This window comes from Anolis sagrei, chromosome X (assembly GCF_037176765.1).
Source record: "Anolis sagrei isolate rAnoSag1 chromosome X, rAnoSag1.mat, whole genome shotgun sequence".
In the NCBI taxonomy this organism is placed as follows: Eukaryota; Metazoa; Chordata; class Lepidosauria; order Squamata; family Dactyloidae; genus Anolis; species Anolis sagrei.
In genome coordinates, this window is record NC_090034.1 from 38,970,933 (window position 1) to 38,997,238 (window position 26,306).

The 26,306-nt window shown below is 44.3% G+C and overlaps 1 protein-coding gene across 1 annotated transcript in view; it reads left to right on the plus strand.

Moving 5' to 3' along the window:
- Positions 1–2,059: 2,059 nt before the first annotated feature.
- Positions 2,060–26,306, plus strand: part of SLC15A4 (solute carrier family 15 member 4) — a 64,274-nt gene continuing 40,027 nt past the window's right edge. Inside the window, exons 1-2 of the mRNA XM_060785603.2 lie at positions 2,060–3,179; positions 24,712–25,007. Of these exons, the coding sequence (XP_060641586.2) occupies positions 2,604–3,179; positions 24,712–25,007 (872 nt within the window). The 5' untranslated portion in view covers positions 2,060–2,603. The remainder of the gene's footprint in view (positions 3,180–24,711; positions 25,008–26,306) is intronic.

The window sequence follows — 26,306 nt, forward strand, 5'->3', positions numbered from 1 at the left end:
CAAAGGGTTGTGGGTAGGGCGCCGCGTCTGCAGCCATGGCAACCACGGACGCTGTCGTCCAACCCGCCAGCCGCCTCCCCGCTGAAACAAAGCCCAGGAAAGGTCGTTCCGACTCTAACCAACCAGCCCTGGGTTATCTGAGTCCACAGTGCCATATATTCCAGTTCAAAGCAGATAATGTGGGATTTTCTGCCTTGATATTCTGGCATACAGGGCTGTGTGGAAGGGCGCTTGGTTAAACCATTCCAGCTTCAGATGGGGTTCAAAAACAACTCTGTGAACATAGAAAAATAACTGCTGAGGTTGTAGCCTTGTCTTTTCACATGTCAGAATATGAGTAATCTCACACGGATGGGGTGGAGACCCATGTTGGGCAATATTATTGACATGGAGGGACATCAATGGCAGAGAAAGTGGAGCGGCAATTGATCACAGGGAACTGAATAATCAGTAAGGGAACTGTGGACCATTTTGTCCTCTGGATCCTTTGGACAACACCCCCGCCATCCCACACCATTGGGTGGGGCTTCTGGGACTAACGTGTGAAACTTCTGGAAGTCACAAGTTCCACCCCAGGTAGAGAACTTGATTTGGAGGCAGGTAGACCTGGGTTTGATCCCTGACATTTCCAAGTAAATACTATCAGGAAGGAGGTGAGAAGAAAGGCATAAGATACTGGACAACTGCTGAAATATAGAATAGATGCCTATGTTGGATGGGGTTACACTCCCCCTGAAGATGCAGGTTTGCAGCTTGGATGTGATCCTGGACTCATCGCTGAGCTTGGAACCCCAGGTTTTGGCGGTGATCAGGGGAGCATTCACACAGTAAAACTTGTGCACCAGCTGCGCCCATACCTTGGGAAGTCTGAATTGGCCATGGTAGTCCATGCTCTCGTTACATCCTGTATAGACTACTGCAATGCTCTCTAGGTGGGGCTGCCTTTGAAGACTGTTCAGAAGCTTCAGTTGGTCCAACGGACAGCAGCCAGGTTGTTAACAGGAGCGGCACTCAGGGAGCGCACAACTCCAATGGCTGCCAGTTTGCTACCAGGCACAATTCAAAGTGCTGGCTTTAGCCTTTAAAGCCCTAAAAGGTTCTGGCCCAGTTTACCTGTCTGAACACATCTCTTCCTATGAACCATCTAGGTGTTTAAGATCATCTGGAGAGGCCCTGCTCTTGGTCTCGCCTTCTTCGCAGATCTGATTGGTGGGAACGAGAGAAAGGGCCTTCTCAGTGGTGGCCCCCCGACTATGGGAAGCCCTCCCTAGGGACATTAGATTGGCCTCCTCCCTCCCGACATTTCAAAAGAGAGTTAAGACCTGGCTGTTTGAGCAGGCATTTGCAGACAAAGTATAACTGATTGAGACTCATGGAACGACAGGACGATGCAACGGAAAATGATTCTAATGATGAGACGCTGAGAACTGTATTTTATGGTTTTAATTGTTAATTTTTTTTATATGGTTTATACTATATGTAATTGTTTTTTACTGTATTTTATCTTGTGGGGCATTGATTGCCAAATGTAAACCGTCTCGAGTTGCCTCCGGGCTGAGAGAGGCTGTATACAAGTATAGTAAATAAATACATAAATAAATAGATGCTGCTTCAGGGTCCTTCCACGAAGCCATATAACCCAGACTATCCAGGGAGAAAATCCCACAATGTCTGCTTTGAACTGAGTTATCGGAGTCCACACTGCCAGATATTCCAGTCCAAAGCAATTAATGTGGGATTTGATTCAGCTGTGTGGAAGGGGCCTGGGATAAAAGGGCCTGTCTGGAAAAACAAGCCACTGCAACCGGCCTGGTAGTTGGACAGAAAACGTAGGAGAAGATATAGTGCCCTCCCAGTCATAGTTTCCTCCTACGTTTGGTGTCCCTCGAGCAGGCCGGTCGCCGTGGCTGGTGATGGCAGCCCTTTGGGCCCTGGCCCCTTCCCCAGCCCCCTCCACAAAGGACCTCTTTCGCAGCTGTTCACCACGTGAGGCCTGGACCTGGAAGAGCCTCCCGGGCTTGAAAGACGCGCGGAGCGGCCAATCAGAGAGCGGAGCCGCGCTTCGGAGGAGGCGGGCTCTCCAGGGAACCTGGGCATTCCAAGCGCGGAGAGAGAGAGAGAGAGAAGTTCGTCGCCGCTGCCCCCGAGGGAGGAAGCGAGGGTCTAGGGAACGGCAGGCAAAGCGGGGATTCACTTAGATCAGGGGGAGGGGGCGCGCGCGTAGGAAGGGCCCGGAAGATTCAGATTCCCACCAGCTTTTCCGCGAGTTCGAATCCCGGGCGGGGCAGCTAAAATTGGGCTGAGTTTGGAGGCCCGGAGGCATTGGGAGGGGCTGGGACTCTAAGAAGGGGCAGCCTTGGAACCCCTAAACGAGTTTGATCTGTGTTGAGTGGACTGGGAGGGAGAAAGGTCAGAGATTGGCCAAAGGGGAGGTTGCTGACTCCTAGAACCCTCAAGACAGTGGGCAGTAGGGTCTTGGGGACACAGCAGGAGAGACTCAAAGTTGGAGGTCTGTTCGAATACTTTCTGGAAGTTGTTGTAACTCAGTCGCCTTGACCTTGAAGCCGGGCCAAGCCTTGAGGGTTTCATCACCCATCATCCCCATGGAAGAGGCCCAGGCGAGTGAGCGGAGCCCCCTCCTTGGAGAGCAGGCCCGCTCACCTGTGGGGTCCTCTTCCGTGTTCCACGGGCGGCGCTTGGCGTGTGCGGCGGTGCTCCTGGCTGAGCTGCTGGAGAGGGTGGCCTTCTACGGCATCACGTGCAACCTGGTGCTCTTCCTCAATGGCACCCCGTACAACTGGGAGGGGGCCCAGGCCAGCCAGGCTTTGCTGCTCTTCATGGGCATCACCTACCTCGTGTCTCCCTTTGGGGGCTGGCTGGCAGATGCCCTGCTAGGCAAATTCCCCACCATCTTGGTCAGCATGGCCTTGTACCTGCTGGGGATGCTGGCCTTCCCGGCCATGGCCTTCCCCACCACCCGGCAGTGGCTCTGCGGCGAAATGCACCCATGGCCCGTGGAGAACTGCTCTGCACCTCTGGACACCAACGTGACATCGCCGCCGTGCCAGCTGGAGGGAGCCACCCGCTATTGCCTCGCTGCCACCTTCATTGGCCTGGTGCTTGTGGGCATCAGCGTCGGGTCGGTCAAGGCCAACATCACACCCTTCGGAGCCGATCAGGTTGAGTACCACAATTCCACAAGTCTCATGCGCCATCGAATCTAATGCGCACCTTCATTTTCGAAACCCCGAAACCAAAAAAAGTATTTGTAGCTGAATGTAATGTGCAGTCTTTGGGCCGTTCCACACAGCCAAATAACCCAGAATATCAAGGCTGAAAATCCCATAATATCTTCTTTGAAGTGTGTTGTCTGAGGGCCCTTCCACACAGCCCTGTATCCCAGAATATCAAAGGCAGAAAATCCCACATCTGAGTGTGGACTCCGATATCCCAGTTCAAAGCAGATATTGTGCGATTTTCTGCCCTGATATCCTGGGATATAGGGCTGTGTGGGAGAGCCCCCAGAATATCAAGGCAGAAAACACCCACAATATCTGCTTTGAACTAGAATATATGGCAGTGTGGACTCAGATAACCCAGGGCCCTTCCGCACAGCTCTATATCCCAGAATATCATGATAGAAAATCCCACAATATCTGCTTTGAACTGGGTTATCTAAGTCCACACTCAGATAATGTGGGATTTTCTGCCTTGATATTCTGGGATATAGGGCTGTGTGGAAGGGCCCTGAGTCCACACTGTCATATATTCCACTTCAAAGCAGAAAATGTGGGATTTTATTCAGCTGTGTGGAAGGGGCCTTTGTCATTTGGCCGTTGTAGTTGCTGCCTGATTAGGATTCCTTCTATAAAAACAGAAGTGTTAGAACGCCAAAACTTCTAAAAATGGAAAAGAAAACCTCAGGCTGCATCGATGGTATGGAAAGAATCCACTGTAATTGCCCTGGTTCAGTGCTATGGAATCATGGAGCTGAAGTTCTACAAGGTCTTGAGCCTTTTCTGCCAAAGAAGACCAATGCCTCACCAAACTACACATCCCAGGATTACATAACATTGAGGCATGGCAAATAAATTAGAGATAATATTCCCCAAATAAGAGCTCTGGGTGCAGTTCCTGAAGCTGCTTCCCCTTTTGCATTGGCTCAGCACTAAGGCCCCTTCCACACAGCTGAATAAAATCTCACATTTTCTGCTTTGAACTGGAATATATGGCAGTGTGGACTCAGATAACCCAATTCAAAAAAGAACTTGTGGGATTTTCTGCCTTGATGTTCTGGGTTGTACGGCTGTGTGGAAGGGCCCTATGATGACCTAATGCACACTCTAATTTGGGAAGGTAATTTAGTCGAAAAGGTGAGCATTAGATTTGAGTAAATAGGGTATTACCCCCACTGCCTTGCTCTTAGGGCCCTTCCACACAGCCATATAACCCAGAATATCAAGGCGGAAAATCCCACAATATCTGCTTTGCACTGAGTTATCTGAGCCCACACTCAAATAATGTGGGATTTTCTGCCTTGATATTCTGGGATATAGGGCTGTTTGGAAGGGCCCTTCGAATGAGATTGCACGTTGCTGTGGGAACCAGTCAAGCAGACGGATTTCCTGACTGTCACTTGGATTGATGAAATTGGATAAACATGTCATAGATCAAAGCTTTCCAAACATTTCCTGTTGGTGACACACTTGTTAGACATTCATGATGTCGCGACAGAAACGCATACATAAATTGTAATAACGAAAAGCATCATTTGTTGACACAGGGCCCTTCCACACAGCCATATAACCCAGAATAGCAAGGTAGAATAACCCACAATATCTGCTTTGAACTGGGTTATCTGAGTCCACAATGCCATATATCCCAGTTCAAAACAGATAATGTGGGGTTTTATTCAGCTGTGTGGAAGGGGCCACAGTCATTTAGTCTTGCTAGCAAACTGGAGGCTATTTATTTATTTATCGTGTCATCCGCAACCAGAACGTTGTATTACATTTCTAACAGAACAAAAACAAACAAACAGATTTAAAAAAACCCACAAATTTTGCAAACTTGGTAGCTGATTAAATGTCCTTTGACCAATATCTGGCCACTTGGAGTGCCTCTGGTGTTGCCGCAAGAAGGTCCTCCATCATGCATGTGGCAGGGCTCAGGTTGCATTGCAGCAGGTGGTCAGTGGTTTGCTCTTCTCCACATTCACATGTCGTGGATTCAACTTCGTAGCCCCATTTCTTAAGATTGGCTCTGCATCTCGTGGTGCCAGAGTGCAGTCTGTTCAGTGCCTTCCAAGTCGCCCAGTCTTCTATGTTCCCAGGGGGGAGTCTCTCATTTGGTATCACCCATGGATTGAGGTGCTGGGTTTGAGCCTGCCACTTTTGAACTCTCGCTTGCTGAGGTGTTCCAGCGAGTGTCTCTGTAGATCTAAGAAAACTATTTCTTGATTTACGTCATTGACGTGCTGGCTGATACCCAAACAGGGGATGAGCTGGAGATGTCTCTGCCTTGGTCCTTTCACTATTGGCTACAACTTCCCGGTGGATGTCAGGTGGTGCAATACCAGCTAAGCAGTGTAATTTCTCCAGTGGTGTAGGGTGCAGACACCCTGTGATAATGCGGCATGTCTCATTAAGAGCCACATCCACTGTTTTAGTGTGGTGAAATGTGTTCCACACTGGGCATGCAGCAGAGTAACATAGCGCAAGGGTAGATGTCTTCACTGTATCTGGTTGTGATCCCCAGGTTGTGCCAGTCAGCTTTCGTATGATATTGTTTCTAGCACCCACTTTTTGTTTGATATTCAGGCAGTGCTTCTTGTAGGTCAGAGAACGGTCCAGAGTGACTCCCAGGTATTTGGGTGCACTGCAATGCTCCAGTGGGATTCCTTCCCAGGTAATCCTCAGAGCTCGCGATGCTTGTCTGTTCTTAAGGTGAAAGGCACATGTCTGTGTTTTAGATGGATTAGGGATCAGTTGGTTTTCCCTGTAATAGGCAGTTAGAGCACCTAGAGCTTCGGAGAGCTTCTGTTCAACCATCTCAAAGTTCCCTGCTTGAGCGGTAATGGCACGATCATCAGCATAGATGAAACTCTCCGTCCCTTCTGGCAGTGGCTGGTCATTTGTGTAGATGTTGAACATGGATGGAGCGAGCACGCTCCCCTGAGGCAGGCCGTTCTTCTGTTTCCGCCATCTGCTTCTCTGGAGGCTAAACCAATTCCTTATGAAAGATACAGACACAGACATACATAGAATCATAGAGTTGGAAGAGACCTCATGGGCCATCCAGTCCAACCCCCTGCCAAAAAGCTGGATGGCCATCTGTCAGCACCCCTGACAGATGGCCATCCAGCCTCTGTTTAAAAGCTTCCAAAGAAGCAGCCTCCACCACACTCCGGGGCAGAGAGTTCCACTGCTGAACGGCTCTCACAGTCAGGAAGTTCTTCCTCATGTTCAGATAGAATATCCTTTCTTGTAGTTTGAAGCCATTGTCCTGTGTCCCAGTCTCCAGGGAAGCAGAGAACAAGCTTGCTCCCTCCTCCCTGTGACTTCCTCTTACATATTTATACATTGTAATGATGAATGGAAACACAATGTATCTCTTGAAAACCTTTCATTTGTTATCTCATATATATATAAATGATTTATTGCTCAATTCACACATACTTATTGGTTTCTCATTATGGTCACGCAACACACCTATGCACTGCAGCCAACATACTAATTATTATTATTATTATTATTATTAACTGTATTTATGTCCCCCCTTTCTCCACGTAGGGACTCAAGACAGCTAAGCACCACACAATCTAATAATTTAAAACAAAACAAACAAATACATAAATAGTGTGTGGATATAAAGTTAAAATACAACAAATACAATTAAAATTATTGTTAAAACTTATCTAATGTGTCTCAACACACAGTTTGGAAAGCTCTGCCATAGATCCATCAGAATGGTTAGCTCTGCCTTGTGAGCTTTCAAGATCTTGGGCCTCTATGGGAATGGTTGCAGCTCAGTAGTATAATCCCTGATTATCTGGCAGTGTAGACTCAAATAATCCAGTTCAAAGCAGATAATCTGGGACCAGATTCTGGGATATAGGGCAGTGTAGATCCAGCCTTTCACACAGCCATATAACCCAGAATATCAAGGCAGAAAATCTCACAATATCTGCTTTGAACTGCGTTATCCGAGTCCACACTGCCAGAAATTTCAGTTCAAAGCAGAAAATGTGGGATTTTATTCAGCTGTGTGGAAGGGGCCTGAAACTCCTGTCTTAAATCCTCTTCCTACTCAATGTAGAAAAGTGGGGAACGTTTGGCCCTCCAGATGTTTATTGATTTTGGAATTGTATGCCACAGCATCTGGAAACCCAATAGTTTTTCACTCCTGGTACAAATGACACTAGAGCGATGGCCATGGCTTGGTATAATGCAGCTTCTGTTGTGTTTTCAAAGTACCAAGCCTGAAAACTGTTTTGTCTGTTTGTTAAAAAATTGTTAAAAATGTAATACAATTGTCTGGTTGATACTGGCACGATAAATAAATAAATAATAGACTGTATTACACCATGCTTTAACAGTAGATGACAAGGATGATGCTAGAGTAGTGGGGGTCCTCAAAGCAGAAACTGGATCATCCTTTGTTGGGTGTGTTGTAGCTCTGCATTTACTACATTGAACAGGAGGAAGCTTGACTCTATGGCGAAAAGACCACCCCGACTCTTGATTCTAAAAAAATGTGCAAAGCATAGGCTTACTATGCTTTGATCTGCTGGCTCTTTGTATTGTGATGACTTTGTAGTACCATGATCTCTGATCTCACGAGGGCAGACATTGCCTCTATTTAGGCAGATTGCACGTATTCTATGCTGTTATTGTATTCAGAATTGCTATGGCCAGGGTGCATATAGGTTGTAGTATTAATGCAGTTTGACACCACTTCAACTGCCTGGACTCCATACTATGGAATCCTGAGAATTGTAGTTTGTTGAGGCACCAACACATTTTGGAGAAGAAGTCAAAATACCTTGTCAAACTACAACTGTCATTGTTCCATAGCTTTGAGCCATGGTACTTAAAAGTAGTGTAAGGCAGCATTCATTCTGCAGTGTAGATCAGTGGTTCCCAACCTGTGGTCCGTGGACCACCAGTGGTCCTCAAAAACTAAAATATGATCCGTGGCCTCACCATTACTACACTGTCGCAATGAGAGTGAGTGGTCTCGTGAAACTCTCTTATAGTGCCAAGGCAACAGAGATGTCAGGAGGGGAGAGGTTGACTACCCACCAAAGGCACGACAACAAGCCTCCTAACTGCTGCTTCTCCTCCTCCCTCTGAGCAGAGCGGTTCCATGTGGTGCCTGGAAGCGGTGGCACCTTGGTGTCTTCATTTTTAGGCCTCTTTCTGGAGTTATTTGGGATGCTGATTCAGAAAATTGCATTGAGTAGACCACATCAGCTCTAGATTGCTAAATACGGTTTTCTGTGGGCAAACAGATGGCGACTACTGGATGGTGTATGTTCTGTATCAGACCTGATGTGGTCTATCCAATGCAATTTTCTGAATCAGCACAACAAATAACCAAACTAAATCTAAAGTTGACCAAAAACCGATTTGTAACCCTTTTGGTACTAATGTTGGAGAGTGGTCCCTGATCAAAAAATGGTTGGGAACTACAGGTCTAGATGCACCCCTGGTAGCCAGGCTTCAGCCCAGTGTCTCACTGGGGTTGCAAGCTTTTTGGCTCCCAAGGCTCCATGGGATGCTGGAATGGAGAAGGGTTATTACAATCCAATTTGTTTATTATTATTATTATTATTATTATTATTATTATTATTATTATTGGAGCCCCTGGCGGCAAAATGGATTAAACTCTTGTGCTGGCAGGACTGAAGACTGACAGGCTGGAGGTTTGAATCTGGGGAGAGCATAGATAAGCTCCATCTGACAGCTCCAGTTCCCTATGCAACATCCTTGCAGATGGCCAATTCTCTCACACCAGAAACAACTTGCAGTTTCTCAAGTCACTTCTGACATGGAAGTTATTATTATTATTATTATTATTATTATTATTATTATTATTATTTATTAATCTTGCCTCTCCTTGCGGCTTGAGACAGGGTACAACATGGTTAAAACACCGAGAGTGAGTGAGTAGTCTTCTGTCCTAATTGTTCTCCTGCCCAGAAAAAACAGAACTGAAGAAAATTCCTTTTTTGGATCACAACTCCCAGACTTTTCCAGCAGCTAGCATGGGCAATCAGACTTGGGGAATATTCGTCCAAAAAAGTCCTCTTTCCAAGCTCTCACTAGAGTAGATGTTAGATTCTCTGGGAGATGGAATGGAGGAATTGTTCATGTTGTCTCCATCAATCCTGATGTAGTTTACTTTGCCCTTACTACTAGAAAACGGGGCGGGAATTTGATCAGAGGTAGGTTAGAATTATTATTATTATTATTATTATTATTATTATTTTCCAATATCTTAAATTAAACAAAAGGAAAAGTCACAATATTTATGAATACATAAACATAGGCATACTTAGACAACAATTACTTTGCAACCATCTATCTCAGTTCTACCTGTAACATGAAAACTACCAAGATATACATAAATTAGTTTTAATAGTGGTTTCCAGTTTCTCTTTTGTTGGTTTCTTTATATATTTAACATTTTATCTTCCACATTATGTCCAACGAACGGTTTGCTTTTGCTATTTTAACATTTAAAAATTGCATGTCTCCGTACCTGCACATGGCACACACACAAAGAATTGGGGCTTATTTAACTCATTTACATGCGGTGCTTATTTAGACCTTTGGGGCATAGTGTAAATTGTGCACTCCTTATGCAGAGAAACAGTCCAAATAATGAGTTGCTGTGAATTTTCCACACTGTATGGCCATGTTCGAGAAGCATTCTCTCCTGACGTTTCGCCGATATCTACAGCAGGCATCCTCAGAGGTTTTGAGGTTTGTTGGAAACTAAGCAAGTGGGGTTTATATATCTGTGGAATAATGTCCACGGTGGGAGAAAGAACTCTTGTTTGTCCTGTCAAAAAAAAAAAAACCCTCTCTAAAATCAGGACAGTAAATAAAGAACAACACTCAGAAAATGGGGGAATTCCAGACATGAAACAATCAGGGCCAGGTAACACCTCCCAACAAAGGATTCCCCCAGGCAGGAAGCAGCCAGGCTTTGAATCTGCAAGGCCATTCCATTCAATGCTATGAATGCCTGTCATAGATGTGGGGAGAAACGTCAGGAGAATGCTTCTGGAACATGACTATACAGCCTGGTAAACACATCAACCCAGTGATTCCAGCCATGAAAGCCTATGACAACAAATCCAAATAATCTTAGAACTTGGATTCATTCAAGAGAAGTGGCTAGAATACAGAGAGTATGGTGATAGCCATTGTCTAAGAGCTTAATTATAATCATGTCTACTGAGTAGCAACTCCCACAGACTCCAGCAGGTCTTATTGACATGTGCATTGTAATACAAATTAATTTGGAGAAGCGTATCAATTAAAGTCTATTACTCTCCGAATCGCCCATTCAGCATGAGCACTGGCAGGGCTAAAGAGGCATTTATATTGATTCATCAGAACTCTCCTTTGCTTATATTTTGATGTATTAGTTGCTTTTAGTGCCTACCTTTCATTCAGTGAGCTCAGCAATACATCTACACAAAAGCCTTGTGAGATAGGTCAAATGGAGAGAGCTTGGCTGTGTCCCAGTGAACTTCTTTGCTCAGTGAAGATATGAACCTGGATTTTCCAAGTCCAGGTTCCAAAACAACTTCTTTCTTCCTCCCCTCTCCCTTCATTCCTGACTCCAGGATTCCTTGAAGCATGGTTCATAGCAAGCAGATCAATATTAAGTACGTTAGCTGTCCGAGATATTGATCTTCTCTTTCAGTCAAAGATTGTCATTTAATTTTACACAGAACCTTTTTCACTTTTAGGTGATGAACAGAAAAAAGGATGGACTGTGATCAGTTTGATATTGTCCCGACTGTTCACATATTTGCATACTTTCCATTTATTTAAAAATATATTTGTTTCAAGAAATTGCAGCAAACCAGAAAATCTGTTTCTTCCACTGCAAAACATCCCAGTGTTTCTTACTCTTTCCATTGATGTGGAATTTGCACGATCCCTCCCACAACCCTTTCCTACTCTCTGTCTGCACAACAAACAGAGCAGAACTGATCAGCAACTAAACATAGTGGAGGAGTTTGGGGTATTGACTCCACATGACGGAAGTTGTAGTCCACCCTGCATCAAGTCAGAGCACTGTGACCACCATGGACAATGGACCTGGACCACATTTGGCACACAGAAACCCCATGACCAAAGAAAAATACTGGAGAGTTTTGGGGGGAATTCACATCAATTTATAGCTGTTGTAGGTACTGGGAATTATAGTTCATCTGCAATCAAAGAGCACTCTGGACCCCAACAACAATGGCCCTTGACCTCACTTGGTACACAGAACTCCCATGACCAACAAAAATGCAGGGGGGCTTTGGGGAAAATTTACCTTGATTTATAGGAATTATAGTTCACCTACATCCAGAGAGCACTGTGAACACAAACAACAATGGATCTGCACCAAATTTGGCATGCGTAGCCAATATGCCCAAATTTGAATCCTGGTGCATTTAGGGTAGACTTGGCCTTGACATTTGTTTGTTGTAGGTACTAGGATTTATAGTTCACCTGCAGTCAAAGAGCACTCCGGACCCCACTGATGATGATAAACCTGGACCTAGAATAGAATCATAAAGTTGGAAGAGACCTCATGGGACATCCAGTCCAACGCCCTGCCGAGAAGCAGGAAAAAATCGCCCCCGACAGATGGCCATCCAGCCTCTGTTTAAAAGCTTCCAAAGAAGGCGCCGCCACCACACTCCGGGGCAGAGAGTTCCACTGCTGAACAGCTCTTACAGTCAGGAAGTTCTTCCTCATGTTCAGATGGAATCTCCTTTTTTGTAGTTTGAAGCCATTGTTCTGTGTCCTAGTCTCCAGGGCAGCAGAAAACAAGCTTGCTCCCTCCTCCCTATGACTTCCTCTCACATATTTATACGTGGCTGTCACGTCTCTTCTTCAGTCTAAATATGCCCAGCTCTTTAAGCCGCTCCTCATAGGACTTGTTCTCTAGACCCCTGATCATTTTGGTTGCCCTCCTCTGGACACATTCCAGCTTGTCAATATCTCTCTTCAATCGTGGTGCCCAGAATTGGACACAATATACCAGGTGTTGTCTAACCAAGGCAGAACAAAGGGGTAGCATGACTTCCCTGGATCTAGACACTATGCTCCTATTGATGCAGGCCAAAATCCCATTGGCTTTTTTTGCCGTTGCATCACATTGTTGACTCATGTTTAACTTGTTGTCCACAAGGACTCCAAGATCATTTTCACATGTACTGCTCTCGAGCCATGCATCCCCCAGTTTGTATGTCCGCGTTTCATTTTTTCTGCCTAAGTGGAGTATCGCACACAGAACCCCCATGACCAACTCAACATACTGGAGAGATTTGATGGGACTGAGCCACCATGATGGGAGTTGAAATTCATCCTGCAGCCAGAGAACACACTGAACTAATTCATCCTGCGGCAGAAGAGTATACTGAACCCCACTGCTGATGCATCTAGAGCAAATTTGCCCAACATGACAAACTTTCAGAATTGATGGAGTTTCAGGGGGTCAACCTGGCATGATGTGAGTTGTAGTCTACCCATAACCCTGTGCATTTGTTTTTTTTTTTTTTTTTTAAAAATGACTTCTAATAACCCAGGCAACGCCAGTTCCCAAGCTAGTCTATAATATAATTAACGGCAGCGTTTGTCAGTTTGGAAGACTCAATAAGGAATGGTCAAGATCAGTTTGATTAACCAGTCTTTTCTTTTTTTCTTCCTCTTTTAATCATCTATTTCTGAAAGCAGAGCTCTGCATAAATCAAAGCTTGCTTCTTGAGTGAGTCAGCCAAACAATGGTATTGGGTCATTTCCTCTGTGGCCTCTGTGTGGATTGAGATGCTCCGGCAAAGAAGTCATAAGACATTTGAGACACATGGGACTCTTTGGCAGGCAAAACAACCTATGATTTATCTGCACTGTGGAAATAATGAAGTTTGAAACCTCTTCAAGAGCCATAGTTCAATACTAGAATCAACGGAGTCGTCATTACAGCCTTTTCTGCAAGAGATGCTGGAGTCAAGCCAAACTACAAATCCCAGGACTTCGTAGCATTGACCCATTAAAGTTGTTTCACACCGCATGAATTTTGGGATAGCGTTTCTACTTCCAAACTATAGAAGTTTGCCCTCATGTCAGTACAAACTGAAATGGAGTACTTGCCTCTTGAATAAGGCTTTGCCTCCTGAGTGCTAAGAAAGAGCTTCTTGCATTTTTGGCAGGAAAAAACCACTGGAATTCTCCATTCTGTTTGGTCAGTTATTAAAATTGAAGTTCAGAATTTTTTGAATATTTTGGAGACTGGAAGAGGACAAAGTGTAGCCAACTGTGGCCTGTCCTTAGTCCTCCAGAGAGTTCCGTGAAATAAAATTTCCCAGTATGAGGAGAGACAATGATTCCCTTTGTTTTTCTCCCCCGTCCCCTAAATTCGGTACCATTCAGCCTGCAGTTTCTGGAAAAATCTCCCAAAGCTTGCCATATGTGCAACATTTTAGTGATCCTGATAAAGATATTGCAGAAGAACCTTTTTTATTAGCAGTGAAACATGTGCAATTTGCAGACAATTTGTTATATATTTTTTAAAAAGGTAGCCCAGCCTCTCTTCTGGTTCCTATGCAAGTCTATCTCCTCTGGTGATAGGGAAGTGTTTCTCAACCTGGGGGTCAGGGCCCCTGTGGGGGTTGTGAGGGGTTTCAAAGGGGTCGCCGAAGACCATCAGAAAACACATATTTCTGCACCATAAACCAATAAAAATTAATTTTAAAAAGAAAGAAAACACATATTTCTGATGGTCTTAGGTACCCCTTTGGCAGAGAAGGCTGAAGATCACTCTGCCTATCATTCTCTTCTTTTTAAAAAACAGACGTTGAATCCTCCCATCATGTACAGGCAAGGAAGAGCATTTGAGGCTGGAGGGAGGCTCGCACCAGTGAGTCCCTTTAGGACATGGGGGTTTTGTGGGGGAAGTTTGGTCCAATTCTATCGTTGGCGGAGTTCAGAATGCTCTTTGATTGTAGGTGAACTATAAATCCCAGCAACTACAACTTCCAAATGTCAAGGTCTGTTTCCCCCAAAATCCACCAGTGTTCACATTTGGGCATATCGAATATTCGTGCCAAGTTTGGTCCAGATCTATCATTGTTTGAGTCCACAGTGTTCTCTGGATGTAGGTGAACTACAACCCCAAGACTCAAGGTCAATACCCACCAAACCATTCCAGTATTTTCTGTTGGTCATGGGAATTCTGTGTGCCAAGTTTGGTTCAGTTCCATTGTTGGTGGAGTTCAGAATGCTCTGTGATTGTAAGTGAACTATAAATTCCAGCAACTGCAACCCCCAAATGACAAAATCAATCACTTTCCCCAACCCCACCAGGATTCAGATTTGGGTGTATTTGTGCCCAATTTGATCCAGTGAATGAAAATACATCCTGCATATCAGATATTTACATTATGATTCATTACAGTAGCAAAATTACAGTTATGAAGTAGCAAGGAAAATAATATTATGGTTGGGGGTCACTGCAACATGAGGACCTTGTATTAAGGGGTCACGGCATTAGGAAGGTTGAGAAACACTGTGATAGTGGAAAAAGCAGTGGAGGCAAATGAATAAGTGGTTCTTCTTAATGGAGTAATTATTGTAATTCCTTAACAAGAGTAGAATTGTACTGATCAGATGCTCTAACAGTACCTGATTCTGGTTGAAATGTGTTGTGATTTACATATCTGGTTTACATGAATTGGCATTTCCCATCTTACATGCAACTGTTCAGTATGGTTTCCTTGCTTTGTAGTGTTGACCGTTGACTGTGTTCTATCATGTCCATTGATTACACAGCCCAACCAAACAATGTTCCTGGTGTCTTGGTTTTTAGGCTTGTCCCTGGGATTATTTGGGGCACTGATTCAGAAAGTGGCAGTGTAAAGACTGCATCAGCGCTATTTTACTAGATATGGTTATCCTGGTTTTCTATGTGCAAGTAGATGGTGACTAGTAGGTGCCATATGTTCTGCATCTCAAAAACTAGAGCTGATAGGGATAGACTGGTGCCATTTTTGGATTCTGCAGGTCAAATATACCTAGAAACAGGGTTAACATTTGAGCTATCAAAACGTGTGTGGGCCAGTTCTATCTCTAAGAATGTTGGTAGAGGGCTAGATGAACCAATGGTAATTCAACTGGTAATAATTTCATATGTGTTGGCCAGTATAGCTATCCGCTACACAGTTAGAGGTACTGCTGAGTAGTAAAGGTTTTTCTCTCCCCCCCCCACCCCCTTTCCTTCTTGAGGCTAGGAAACTTTGCTGACAGAAGGTCCTGTGTTTTATCCCCATCCTCTCCCAGTTCAACAGACAGGTATTAATGGATGGTAATACAGCCTTCTGTGCCAAAGTTCCTGGAGTATTTCTCTAAGTTCTCAGGTTATCTGCAAGTAGACCAAGCTTGGGAAAAGATGTGGTCCTCTAGGTAGGCTTTGTCTGCATCTCCCGTCATTCCTCCCCATTGGCCAAGCACATCTTGATGGCTCGATGTTGACCAGCTATGAAGATGATAATATTCTACTAGAACAGGTATGGGCAAACCCAAGCCCAGCAGCCGGATGCAGTCCCATGTGCTCTTTTCTCAGGCCCTCCTCTCTCACACCATCTTTGCCTTCCTCCTTTTATCCTTCCTTACCCCCCTCTTTCTCCTTCCATCCTTTTGTCCTTCCTTCCCTCTTCCCTCCCTCTTTGTCTTTTCTTCCATCTCTCTTTCCTCCCTCCCTCCTTCCCTTCCTTCCTTCTCTTTTTCCTTCCTCCTTTCCTCCTGGGGGATGTTTAGCTGGGAGAAGAGATGGTTGAGAGGGAACATGAGGTTTCAAGATTTCAAAGGGTGGGGAGGAGGGAGGGGGAAAACTGACTTTCTGCTGCTCTAGAGACCAGGGCTTAAGGGGGCAAGAGTTTGAAATGGCAGGGAAAGAGATTCAACTGAAAAGATACGGAAAAACCTCTTGGAGAGTGGCATAGGCTGCCTGGGAGTGTGGTGGAGTCTCCTTCTCTGGAGGCTTTTCCGCAGGGGCTGTCTGTTGGGAGTGGTTTGATTGTGCCTTCCTGCATGGCAGGGGGTTGGACTGGATGGCTCTTCCAGCGCTAGGATTCTAGGATTCTATATCAGGAGTAGGCAATACAGGGTCTAATGGATACACTTCTTTCTCCCATCCACTACCTCATCCTGTCCAAGGCAAACCCTTTTGGGATCCAAACGTTTTGGGTCTTCCCTTCACGTTCTGCCTCCAAAAGGGAAGGGGAAGGGGAAGGGAGATCTCCTCTCTTCAGCTGCCTCTCAGCTATCTCCCCCATTTCTCCCAAATGGACCCCCTTCCCTTCCCCTACACCCCTTTTTGTGTAAAGACTGAGCCTCCAAGGGGAGAGGCATGTGCATATTGGTGTGTTGTGGAGAGAAAGAAAGAGAGTGAAAGTGAGAGGTGGGTGCGACAGGAGAGAAATCCTGTCTTCCTCTCTGGGCAGACAGTTTTCCTGGCAGGGAGGGGGCTTGGGGAGAACCCCCTCCCTCCTAGTCTGCCCACCCTGCTCTGGCCTGCCATGCAGCCCCCAAGTTAGAAAGTTGGGCCGTGCCCGTACTAGAATGACCAATATGTCTTAATTGTTAATTATGTTTATTTGATGACTTGTATTCTGTTTTTCATTTTGATGTTAATTGCTCTTTTGTGATAAGTTTACAGTTATTTTGTATTATTTGGCATGATTTTGAGGTGTCTGTATTTGCTTATGGGCATTGAATGTTTGATCTCTTTTGTGTGTAAACCACCCCGAGTCCCCTCAAAAAGAGAGGGCGATCTATAAATAAAGTTTTATTATTATTATTTGAAACACAACAAGATCAGTCCACAGCAGACAAGATCACTCTGCTGCCTGTTGTATTGGATCACACGTCGGATTCGTCTTCTCCTTCTCCTTCTTCTCCTTCTTCGACATGTTACACAGTAGATTTCTCTCATAACCAAATGGAAGTGCAAACCCAGAGCTTTAAAGTTCAATTTTTGGACAGCAGTTCCCAGAATCCCCCAGTCTGGATGTGTTGCCTTGGAGTTTCTGTTAGGTGCTTTCCTTAGCTCTGGATTCATGCATGTGTCTCAGATCTAATACGGTGGTTTTGTGATTTCTGTCTTTTCCTTTCCCATCACCCAGAAATGTAGATTCAAAGCACTGCATTCTTTCAATTTGAACTTCTGCTGTTCTCAAAAACAGGAGTTCACATGTTTTCCCCCTGTCGTCTTCTAGTTCCTCTTTTGTGTAACATTGAGCTATGGCTGCTTCCTGTTCTTGTGTCACACGTTCTGATTTATTTTTTTTCTTTTGCCTCTTTCATTTCTTATTGTATCCTCTTAAGGTCGAAGAAAATGAAACCAGCTTTCTGAAAATATATTGCTTTATTGTTAATCCAGTAAGCAGTTTTTCTCTTCAAGCAGTATTGAAATGACTCTGATTGCATCCAATTCATTTTTTAGCGGAGTGTGCATAGTCCGATTTCTGCTGCTTCATGCCCTTCTCAGTTCGTTCTGGTCAGTTGTGGGGCCATAGGGGCTCCTGAACATGCATTAGACCACTGTTTCTCAACCTGAGGGTCAGGACCTCTGGGGGGTCATGAGGGGGTTTCAGAGGAGTCATCAGATATATTTCTGGTGGTCTTAGGAACCCCTTTGGCAGAGGAGGCTGAAGATTTCTCATCCTGACCTTCTATTCCTTTTTAGAAATACATGGCTAATCTTTCCACCAAAAGCCCTCTTCGGCTGTGATTATCCTCTCAGCCAAGGGGAGGGCTGTTTCTGAGAATCCAAGCGCAGAGGGGCGAGCAGTCATGCTTAGTACATGGCAACATGGTGCGCATGTGCGGGTGAGGGAGAGCATGCGAGGCTGGGGAGAGGCTTACACCAGCAAGTCCCTTTACGACATGGAGATTTTGTGTGGGAAGTTTGGCCCAATTCTATCGTTTGGTGGGGTTCAGAATGTTCTTTGATTGTAGGTGAACTATAAATCCCAGCAACTACAACTCCCAAATGTTAAGGCCTATTTTCCCCAAACTCCACCAGTGTTCACATTAGGGCATATTGAATATTCGTGCCAAGTTTGGTCCAGAGCTATCATTGTTTGAGTCCACAGTGCTCTCTGGATGCAGGTGAACTACAACTCCAAGACTCAAGGTCAATGCCCACCAAACCCTTGTATTTTCTGTTGGCCATGGGAGTTCCGTGCGCCAAGTTTGGTTCAATTCCCTTATTGGTGGAGTTCAGAATCCTCTTTGATTGTAGGTGAACTATAAATCCCAGCAACTACAACTCCCAAATGATAAAATAATTCCCCACAACCCCATCAGCAATCAATTGGGATGTATAGAGTATTTGTGTCAAATTTGGTCCAATGAATGAAAATACACCCTGCATATCAGATGTTTACATTATTCAGTTCTTGTGGGTTTTTTCGGGCTATATGGCCATGTTCTAGAGGCATTTCTCCTGACGTTTCGCCTGCATCTATGGCAGGCTTCCTCAGAGGTCTGCTGGAGCTGGGAAAAAGGGGTTTATATATCTGTGGACTGACCAGGGTGAGACAAAAGGCTTTTGTAAGTTGGGCTAGGTGTGAATCTTTTCAACTGACCACCTTGTTTACATTATGATTCATAACAGTAGCAAAATTACAGTAGCAATGAAAATAATTTTATGGTTGGGGGTCAGCACAACATGAAGAACTGTATTCAGGAGTCACAGCATTAGGTAGGTTGAGAAACACTGCGTTAGACCAAGGACGGGTGAAGTGTAGCTTGCTAGAACTTGTGCTCAGCTCCTTGGAGAATCCCATAGAATAAAACCCTTTTTGCAGAAGTGTTTAGGGTGAGCATGCTTGAGCTGAGATAGGGGTGAGCTTTTCCTTCTGGTTTTTGGCTTGAGGTGTTTTTTCCACTTCTAAAGATGATGTGGATGCAGCCCACTAAATTGAAAATACAGAATGAAAATACTGTAGACCTTGTCCATGCATTGCAAAGATTACGAAGATTGCTATCTTTCCATTGGAATTTTCTGCTTTCTGTATGTTGTGCTCCGACTGACTGGAACCCTTATCACAACTGGATAAGCCCACCATAATGTCGGGAGCTGAGCTGCATTCCTGGCAGTGATTATTTCTGCCAGGAGAGCAGAATTTAGTTGTATGTGGACTCACAATCAGCAGTTGATTTTACAAATCTAGTCTAGTCAGAATTGGCCAATAGTTGTCTTGAGTCTTGGCAAATATAGGAGCCGAATCTTTAAAAAGATGTTAATGACAGACTCCAGCTGAATAATTCTACCTTTAAGAATATTTGCCTGCCCTCCCATAGCATCTGGATTAACAACTCTGGGCCAAATACCCTCTCATTTCCTTCATCTTCTCCCAATTTGTCTTCCTCCCTCCCCACAACACTTGGTTTTGCTCATATTTCCAAATCCTTATTTTTATTCCCTCTTTGTCATGTTTTTTTTCTTCTCTCCCAGATTCTAAAGGCTGCATTTTGTCTTCCTCTTCTCCTCTCATTCTTAACTTTTCTCTTGCTACCTTAACTAGGTAAACCAGTGGTTCTCAACCTGTGGAGCCCCCGGTGGCGCAGTGGGTTTAAACCCCTGTGCCAGCAGGACTGAAGACCGACAGGTCGCAGGTTCGAATCTGGGGAGAGGCGGATGAGCTCCCTCTATCAGCTCCAGCTCCTCATGTGGGGACATGAGAGAAGCCTCCCACAAGGATGATAAAAACATCAAATCATCCAGGTGTCCCCTGGGCAACGTCCTTGCAGACGGCCAATTCTCTCACACCAGGAGTCAAACAAACCTGTGGTCCATGGACCACCAGTGATCTGCAAGAACTAAAATATGGTCCACGGCCCCACTGTCACTCCACCATTGCAACGAGAGCAACTGGTCTCACAAAACATTCTTAGAGTGCCGAGGCTTATTAAATATGGTTTTCTGTGGGCGAGCAGATGGCGACTACGGGATGGCATATGTTCTGAATCAGAAACTTGAGCTGATGTGGTCTGTTCAATGCAGTTTTCTGAATCAGCACCTCAAGTAACCGAATCTAAAGCTGATTAAATGGGAACTGATTCATAACCCTTTCGGTACTAATGTTGGAGAGTGGTCCCTGGTCAAAGTGGTCCCTGGTCAAAAAATGTTGGGAACCACTGAGGTAAACTTAAGGGCCTAAATGCCCTGAAGGTACCAGATGCTATCTGATCTTGGAACCTAAGCAGGGTTAGTCCTGATTAGTATGATCATCAATTAAAATCATGTACTCTGGCTATATTTGAGAGATGGGAACTGTCAAAACCATGTCTGAGTATTTCTTGCCAAAGAAAACCCTGTGAAATTCATGAGATTGTCATAAGTTGACAGGCAACTTGAACACACACACACACACAATCTCATTGCCATCTTCCTTTTCCTTTCCTATCTCACTCCTCTTCCTTCGCTCCCCCCAAAAACCCTTGAACCTGCAAGTTGCATACATTGAATTCTCAGCATTTTAAAGTAGCAAATCCTATTAAACCTAATAGGGCTTGCTTCCAAGTAGATGTTTATAGACAAGTTTGCCCTATTAGTTTTTATGAGCCGTGAGTTTAATGGCTGACAATTGTGCCTTTATGGATTTATTCCTGGAAGGACTCTGGATAAACCTTTGAGGAATGTCAGGAGTGTCTTAGGATATAGTTGAAAATCTGCCGCCACAAAATTTCAGTTTGTTTTGGTCCCCCCCACCTTTTCTGCCTCTTCATTGTATTCTGAGGATGAGAAAGGTGTGACCCTCTAGATATGTTTAGACTTCAACTCCCAGGAGCCCCAAAATTTTGGGCTGCTGGAAGCTGATACCTTGAGGGTCACACTGTCCCTGGCCTCAGAATACATTGGCTGTGCCGGCTGGGGCTGATGGGAATTGCAATCCAATGGGATGTGTGTGGGTTGCATGATTCTGATTCTCGATATACTCTAACAAACAATCCATATCTCTCTCCATCCTTATCTTATCAAGCTATGTAATATCTAAGGAAAGCAATATCTAAGGGAGCTGTGATAGGAAACAAGAAGCAGGTAAAACTGGATTGAAGCATCCAGCTCACAAAGGGTTCTTTCTCTGTGAATAGTACTTGAAATGTGTCACCATCATAGGTGATCACTCATGGTCAAGTATTATTGTCTTCCAGAGGTAGAGTCTTTGCGATGGAGCTACAAATGACTGTGGAAACTTCTGGATCCGCATGGCCTTTCACAATGAGGGCATAGATTTCCAGATGGAAGGTGCTTCTGACAAGGGTTTCCTTGACACGCCTTCCTCTTGGCACATTTTCTCGTTTCCAGAAGTTGAGAGTGACATTTGTAGGTAGACCATTTTTCGCAGGCATATAGCAGAGTTGGAAGAACCCAATAGTTTTATAAACACTTAAACAGGCATCTTGGTATCCCCACGAATGTTCCAATTCTCAAACACTCTCTGCTTCATTTTGAAAAAATGCAGAACTCATATGGTGTTGTATTTCAGTGTTCATGTTTGTGGAGAGGTGGCTGCCTAGGTGATGGAAATGGTCAACATGTTCTATTGTTACACCATTAAGCTGTATTGCTGGCATTGCAGAGGGATGACTTGGTGCCTTTTGCTGGGAGAGCACTTTGGTTTTCTCGATGTCCAATGAGAGGCCAAATGTGCCTTCCTCTTGGCACATTTTCCCCTTTCCAGAAGTTGAGAGTGATGTTTCTCGATGGACCATGTTTCACAGGCATATAGCAGAGTTGGAAGGACCCAATAGTTTTGTAAACACTTAAACAGGCATCTTGGTATCTCTACGAATGTTCCGATTCTCAAACACTCTGCTTCATTAAAAAAAGCAGAGCTCATATGGTGTTGTATTTCAGCGTTGATGTTTGTGGAGAGGTGGCTGCCTAGGTGATAGAAATGGTCAACATGTTCTATTGTTACACCAATAAGCTGTATTGCTGGCATTGCAGAGGGATTACTTGGTGCCTTTTGCTGGGAGAGCACGTTTGTTTGTTTGTTTATTTATTTATTTATTTACCACACTTTTATTCTGCCCTTTTCAGCCTGAAGGCGACTTAGGGTGGCGTACAGACTGGCAACAATTAGGTGCTGAACACACAAATACATTGTTTAAAACAAGTTAAATCACATAATAAAATCCATATCAAAACAATTTAAAACTAAAAATTGACGACTTCCAGGTTTAAATCCATGTCCATTTGCATCGTTGGTTTTCTCAGTGTTCAGTGAGAGGCCAAGCTTTTCATATACCTCTGCAAAGGTGTTTAAAGTGACTTGTAGGTCATCCTCTGAATGAGCACACACTGCATTATCATCAGCATACTGGAATTGTATAACAGAAGTTGTGTCCTTACTTTTAGCTTTCAGCCTGCTGAGGTTAAAGAGCTTGCCATCTGTCTGATAGGTGATTTCCAAACCAGTGGGAAGCTGTTTATGTGCACACACTCACCAATGGTAGAAACCAAAACTGTTGCAAGGAGTTTACTCAGTGCTCTGCCATATTGGAACTAATCCAAAACTAGAGGAAGCTGGACACTTGCATCCACTTAAAAACAAGTTGTGTCCTCATGGTGGCATGTGGACCAGGGTGACTTACTATGTTGATGTGTTAGATTGTGAGGCTGGAATAGACTGAAAGACTCAGCAAAATAGTTCCTAGTGATGAATCAGCAACATTTCTGGGCTGCTGCAGAAAAACAGCTATGAATTGTGTTGCGTTGTGTTATTTTTTTCATAAGATGGCAACTTTCTACTTTGTGGCTGGGCCACAATGATTGAGCAAAAACTTCAGTTTATCACAAGCTTTGCACTCTGTGTTTAATGGGTCTCTCAGATGTTTGTTTTCCCAGTGGAGGTATTCTTATAGCAAATACTATCTTCTCCCAAGGAAATTCATTTAGCTCTTTAAACAGAAATGCTGCATGAGGCCATATCACTTTGACACGTAATGCAGAATTCTCTTAGAAGAAGCTACAGCTGCTGGTATTTAATGTGGTTTTTCCTTATTTTACCAGACCTTAACAGATTAGAGAGCTGGGCCAAAACTAACAAAATGAATTTCAACAATGAGAACTGTAGGTTACTCCACTCAGGCGGAAAAAACAAAATGCACAGATACAGGATGGGTGACACCTGGCTTGGAAACAAAGTTACATGTGAAAGGGATCTTGGAGTCTTAGTAGACAACAAGTTGAACATAAACCAGCTTTAAAAGCCAATGGGATTTTTGGGCTTCATTAAGAGTAGTATAGTGTCTAGCTCAGGGGTCCTCAAGCCTTTCAAGTGGAGGGTCAGTTCACAGTCTGTTGGGCGGCCAGACTTTAGTCGTGTGGGGGTGTGCCAGCCATGGCACATACCCGGTGTGCACACACACACCCCGCAGCTACCAAAAACACACTGCCACACACATGCACTGACCTCCATTGTGTGTGTCCGTTGGCTGTGCTTGTGTGTTTGTGCACTCATGAGTGGCAATAGCATTTGGGGCAGAAAAACAACCTTGGAAGGTAGAATTTGGCCCACAGGCTATCGTTTGGGTACTTCTGGTCTAGATCAAGGGACATCACGGTGCACCTCTAGTCTTTTTAAATCAGAACTCACCTGGAATAACACTGTGTCCAGTTCTGGGCCCCACAATTTAAGAGAGAATCTTTTCTCTCTGATGTGGTGCTGATTCTGAACTTTTGAATGCCTGAGTGAGGAAATCACTTCAGAGACCAGAGTTGGCATTTGTGCTTACCCCTCTCCACGAAATTACTCTCGACTGATCCATGGATCATATCAAAACCTATAATTTGGGCCCCAAACCTGCTCTAGGCCTGAGTAAATATAGTAGACATTTTATGGTGTGTGTTAGTCTATATTTCAATATTTTACTTCTACATGTGTTGGTAGTTTTGGCAACCCTACCATATTTTTTCTATTCAATTTGGTATTCAAAGGTTGGTGCTGGAGTTTTATGCCCATCCTTGCAATTGAGATGTGTTGTAGTCTCCTATCCATGTGATTTTCCTGCTTTTTGGCAGGGGGTTGGATTGGATGGCCCACGAGGTCTCTTTTAACTCTGTGGTTCTAAGTATATCGTGCTACCTATTAAGTGAGTCCTCAGAAGTGTGTAAACAAATGCTTTTTGGTGATTTTTAAATGCTCTCTGTAGTTGGCAGGCCCATGTTGACATCAGCCTGTGGCTTTGTGATCTGATATCGTGCTGTTGAGCATTGTAACTAATTGTTATATATGTAGGAATACTAAGGGAGGCATGCTATCTAATGCAGATCTACTCTTGTAATAATTTAACAGCCCTTCTGTAGATTAAACTGATAATTGGATTCACCCTAGGAAGGAGGGGAGGAAGAGATAATTTTTTTCAAAATATGTGTTTTTTAAACATAATTAATCTCTTGCAGGTCAAGGATCGAGGTCCTGAAGCCACTCGGAGGTTTTTTAACTGGTTTTACTGGAGTATTAACTTGGGGGCCATCCTGTCCTTAGGAGGCATTGCATATATCCAACAGAATGTGGATTTTCGTACAGGCTACATCATCCCAGCTGTTTGCATTGGAGTGTCCTTCTTCGTGTTTTTGTGCAGTCAAAGTGTCTTCATCACAAAGCCCCCTGATGGCAGTGCCTTCACGGACATGTTTAAAATCCTAGCCTATTGTTGCTGTTCACGGAAAAGGTCTGAAGAATACCCTAGGAACAGGTATGGAGTGTGTGTGGGATTGTGTAGTGGTCCAGCATCTGTTTTACATGCTGTTTGTCCTGAGTTCAATCTCTGGCATTTCTAGGTGAGACTCAGAGAGACCATCCTTCCTTGTCCCCAGTATGGAACCCTTCAGAGCCTTGCTAATAGTGCAATACAGTCTTCACCAGCTCAGTACCCTCTTGAGACCTCGTCACACTAGAACAGTGGTTCTCAACCTGTGGGTCCCCAGGTGTTTTGGCCTACAACTCCCAGAAATCCCAGCCAGTTTACCAGTGTTAGGATTCTGGGAGTTGAAGGCCAAAACATCTGTGGATCCACAGGTTGGGAGCCATTGCACTAGAGCATCTATCCACTCCAAATTCTGTAACTGCTTCCTGCAGAATTCTGGGGTTTGTCGTTTAGGGAGTGGCTTTTAAATTACTCAGCCAAGGGGATCCTGAGTCTCACTAAGCTACAAACCCCAGAATTCAGCAGGAGGTAGCCACAGGATTTAAAGTGGATAAATCAGCGATTCTCAACCTGTGGGTCAACTCCCAAAAATCTTAACAGCTGTTAAACTGGGTGGGATTTCTGGGAGTTGTAGGTCAAAACACCTGGGGACCCACTGGTTGAGAACCACTGGGATAAATGCTCTAGTGTGATGAGGTCCTAAGTATGCATGCCTAGTTTGATTTATTACTCCTTTATTCCTTACACCAGGACTTCTTAAACCATTCCACTCGGGATCACTTTCACACCAAGAAATGTTTACATGACTCCATGTATATAGTTATATAAAATAGATATAAAACTCAAACATTTACTGATAATACATCAGCATTTGCAAGGTTTGCTAAGCAGGTTGATTTTCCTTTTTATGAAGTACATTTGAAGCATCTTCTGCAGAATCCACTGTAATCACTGCAAGACAATGTCTAAAACGGCCACTAGGTGGCATTTAGAATTTTTAAAATATCGGCCAAGGATTTTTAAAATGTTGAGACCCACAGTTTAAGAAGTGCCTTACACCAAAGTGGCGGATCCTCCTTCAGATTGAGGGCCAAATGCAAATTTAGAGAAACTAGGGGCTGGGTAGAATTCTAGTGGCTTGGGTAGCAAATGAAAAAGAGAGAGGCGGAAACGGCCAAAGCTCTCAATCCTAATAACAAAGCATTAGAGCAGAGCTTTCCAAACATTTCATGTTGGTTACAGACTTTTTAGACATGCATCATTTTGTGACACAGTAATTCAGTTTTACTAGCAAATTGGAGGTTAAACCAACCTGTTATAAGAGATAGCGACACATCCATAAATTGT